The 2835-nt window shown below is 50.2% G+C and overlaps 1 protein-coding gene across 1 annotated transcript; it reads left to right on the top strand.

Annotated features, from left to right (window-relative positions):
* Positions 1–2632: 2632 nt before the first annotated feature.
* Positions 2633–2830, top strand: LOC104404241 (F-box only protein 28-like; the record flags this gene model as incomplete). The annotated part of the gene is made up of 1 exon (XM_010012628.1): positions 2633–2830. A coding segment is annotated over exon 1 (198 nt), but the record flags the coding sequence as incomplete, so codon positions are not given.
* Positions 2831–2835: the final 5 nt, after the last annotated feature.

Raw genomic sequence — 2835 nt, 5'->3', positions numbered from 1 at the left:
AAAATTTTGAGGCAGCGTCGTTGGGTGGGGGGGGGGGGGAGCAAAACACTTCCAAATCTGTACAAGGCACAGAGTGTTCTGCTCCCAAAAAGGAAATATTAATTTCAGTGCACATTTTTGGAGTGCCATTAGGATGACACACATAAAGGCATTACCCTTGAATTGCCCTGCTCCCAAGTTAATTCTTTTGCAGTTACAATCTTTTTTCTGTTAAGAGAGAGGTTGCAGGTGGGTTTCCAAGGAGAGGGGAGAGCTGCACATGAAAGAAATGCGTTAAGATAAACCTTCAAAGAGAAAAAGCATGGCTGAAAAATACATACAGGGATGCTGCAGGCACCTAATGCTTTAGTCCAGTAATGTTTTAAGCTGTATTCCCAGGTATTATTGTATTACTGCAACAAGCAGTCCCATTCTCCCCAAACATTTTATGGCTTTTTCCCCTATGCTTTACTACTGTCACTTCTGGGATATGCCTAGTGATTTTCTTTGGCAAATCACTTTTCAGCAGCTCCAGTTCCCCAGTCAAGCACACATGCTTAATGCTACTGATGGGAAAAAAAGCAGCAGGCACAGATGAAGGCAGAAGAGAAAACTGCCACCATACTTCTCAATGGCTGTGCCAAGTTCTGTGGGGCTAAAATGGTTGTGAAACTACAGTGTGTCTGTGACCATGCTTCGAAGCACCAGGGAGTGTTCTAGAAACAGCCCTTGGGCCCATCCCTTTGCTGTCCCAGCTATTACACACAAGAAACCTCCATAATATAGAGGATTAAAGGCGAATACAGGAGCAGACTTTGGTTTATTCTGGATGTTTTGCCTCCTCAATAATGTCTGGTTCCAAGCAGTGCTTTGTGGGCAGCTGCAGTTCAAGCCAGCTCGCTGTGGCCCCTGAAGGCGACAGGTCGCACATGCTCTTCTCCTCTGGCTCCCCTTGCTCATCCTGGCCAAGGTGGGGTATGTCCAGGTTGGACACAAAAGAAGATGCTCACCTGTCTATATGTAGAATAGAAAGGCCTGAATGACATTTATAAGAAGCATGTAGTTGCGCCTCATGAGCTACAGAGGTATTTTTCTGTCCTGTAGATGCCCCACTGTAATTCAACCATATTTTCCTGTGCCTGCACAGCCATTGCTGTTCCTGTGGTGCAGAGGGAGCACTGCCATACTCCTGAGTAGCAGCAGTGAGGAAGTTTTGGAGGTCCTTCTCACAGTTGCCTCAGGAGAAGGCTGATCTCTCCTCACCGTTGCTGGTGTCTGGCTACTGGAGGCGAGGGGATGGCATCAAGCTGCCTCAGGGGGAACTTCAGGTTGGGTATTAGGGAAAAGCTCCTCACAGAGAGGGTGATCCAGCACAGGAATGGGCTCCCCAGGGGAGGGGTCAAGGGCCCGAGCCAGTTGGTGTTCAAAAGTATTTGGAGAGATCTATATATGTGTATGGTTTAATTCTTTGGTTGCCCTGTGTTCAGTGAGGAGCAGGCCTGGATGAACTCTAGTGGGTCCCTTCCCGCTCAGGACAGCCTACATCTCTTTGAGCTTCTACAGCCTCCTCAAACACCTTACTCTTCTTCTACAGAGTGGGAGGAAAAAAGCCCCATAGCTTTGCTATGATCTGCACAAAACAGAAACCCAGTTGTGCAGGGCAGGGCTGCTGGTGCAGGCAGCTCAGGGTGCCACTTCCAACTGCCTTGGGTGACATGGTCTAGTGTGAGGCATCCCTGTCCATGGCAGGGGGTTGGAACTACATGATCTTAAGGTCCTTTCCAACCCAAACCATGATTCCGTGTACCTCATGTCAAAACTGCACCAGGCACCCATCCTGATGCCCTTAACAAACCTTGCTTATGCTTTTAACCCCCACGACAACATGTCTCAAGCTGTCATTGCACACAGTAAACCAGGTTTATTTCCAGCTGGTTTTTTAAACGCTGGTGGGGTCCTGAGCACTCGGGGAGTGGAGCAACCCGGATCAACATGGTATGGGAAATTTAATCTATAACTGTGTGCGTAATGAGCCTGACACCGAACAATAGATATCCTAACTGTGTGCGTACATCCTTGAGGAATAACACTGAACAGTAGACACCCTTGGTGCCTGACGCCGAACAATAGATATCCCTGATAAATGTGGCACACGACCATCCCCGGATGCCTAGTGGCATTGTGTAACAAAGGCACTGAACAAGATAAGAAGATGCGCGACCTTCAGATGTAAAAGTTCAGACCCGAGGAAGACTCGTTTACTTCATCCTAAGAAGACACTGCGCAAGCGCAAAGGACCTTTTAGCTAATTATAATACCAAGCGGGGATAGATCATGAATATGTATGCGTGTAGAGAATAAATGTAGAGAGCAATCGCATTGAGGTGCGCATGCTTCGGGGGGAATGATCCCCCGTGCGCCCAGGGCTGAATAAAGCATACCTACTTTACAACTGTAACGACTTGTGAAGTCATTCCGCACATCAAACACCCACCGCGCTCCGGGACCCTCCTTCTTTTTTTTTGTGGTAACCCCCTCCCCCCCCCCCCCACCCGCCGGCCGGGAGCGCCGGGGCACCATCAACCGGGGGCGGAAGTGTCGTCATAGGAAGGCTGTCTGCCCTCCCACAATTGGGGGAAGGACAGGGTGGAAGATGGCGGCGCCGGAGGAGCGGCTCGTGTCGGACGGGGAAGGCAGTACGCTGAGCTCGGCGCGGCTCTCCCCGCCCACGGTCTCGGAGACTTCCGACTCTTTGGCGCCCATGGAGCTGCCTCCTCAGAGCAACACGCTCATGGGGTTGCCCATCGTGGCGATCGAGAACATCCTCAGCTTCCTGTCCTACGATGAGATAAGCCA

This window comes from Nestor notabilis, unplaced genomic scaffold (assembly GCF_000696875.1).
Source record: "Nestor notabilis isolate BGI_N333 unplaced genomic scaffold, ASM69687v1 scaffold18324, whole genome shotgun sequence".
In the NCBI taxonomy this organism is placed as follows: domain Eukaryota; kingdom Metazoa; phylum Chordata; class Aves; order Psittaciformes; family Psittacidae; genus Nestor; species Nestor notabilis.
This window is presented reverse-complemented; position numbering and strand designations above follow the sequence as displayed.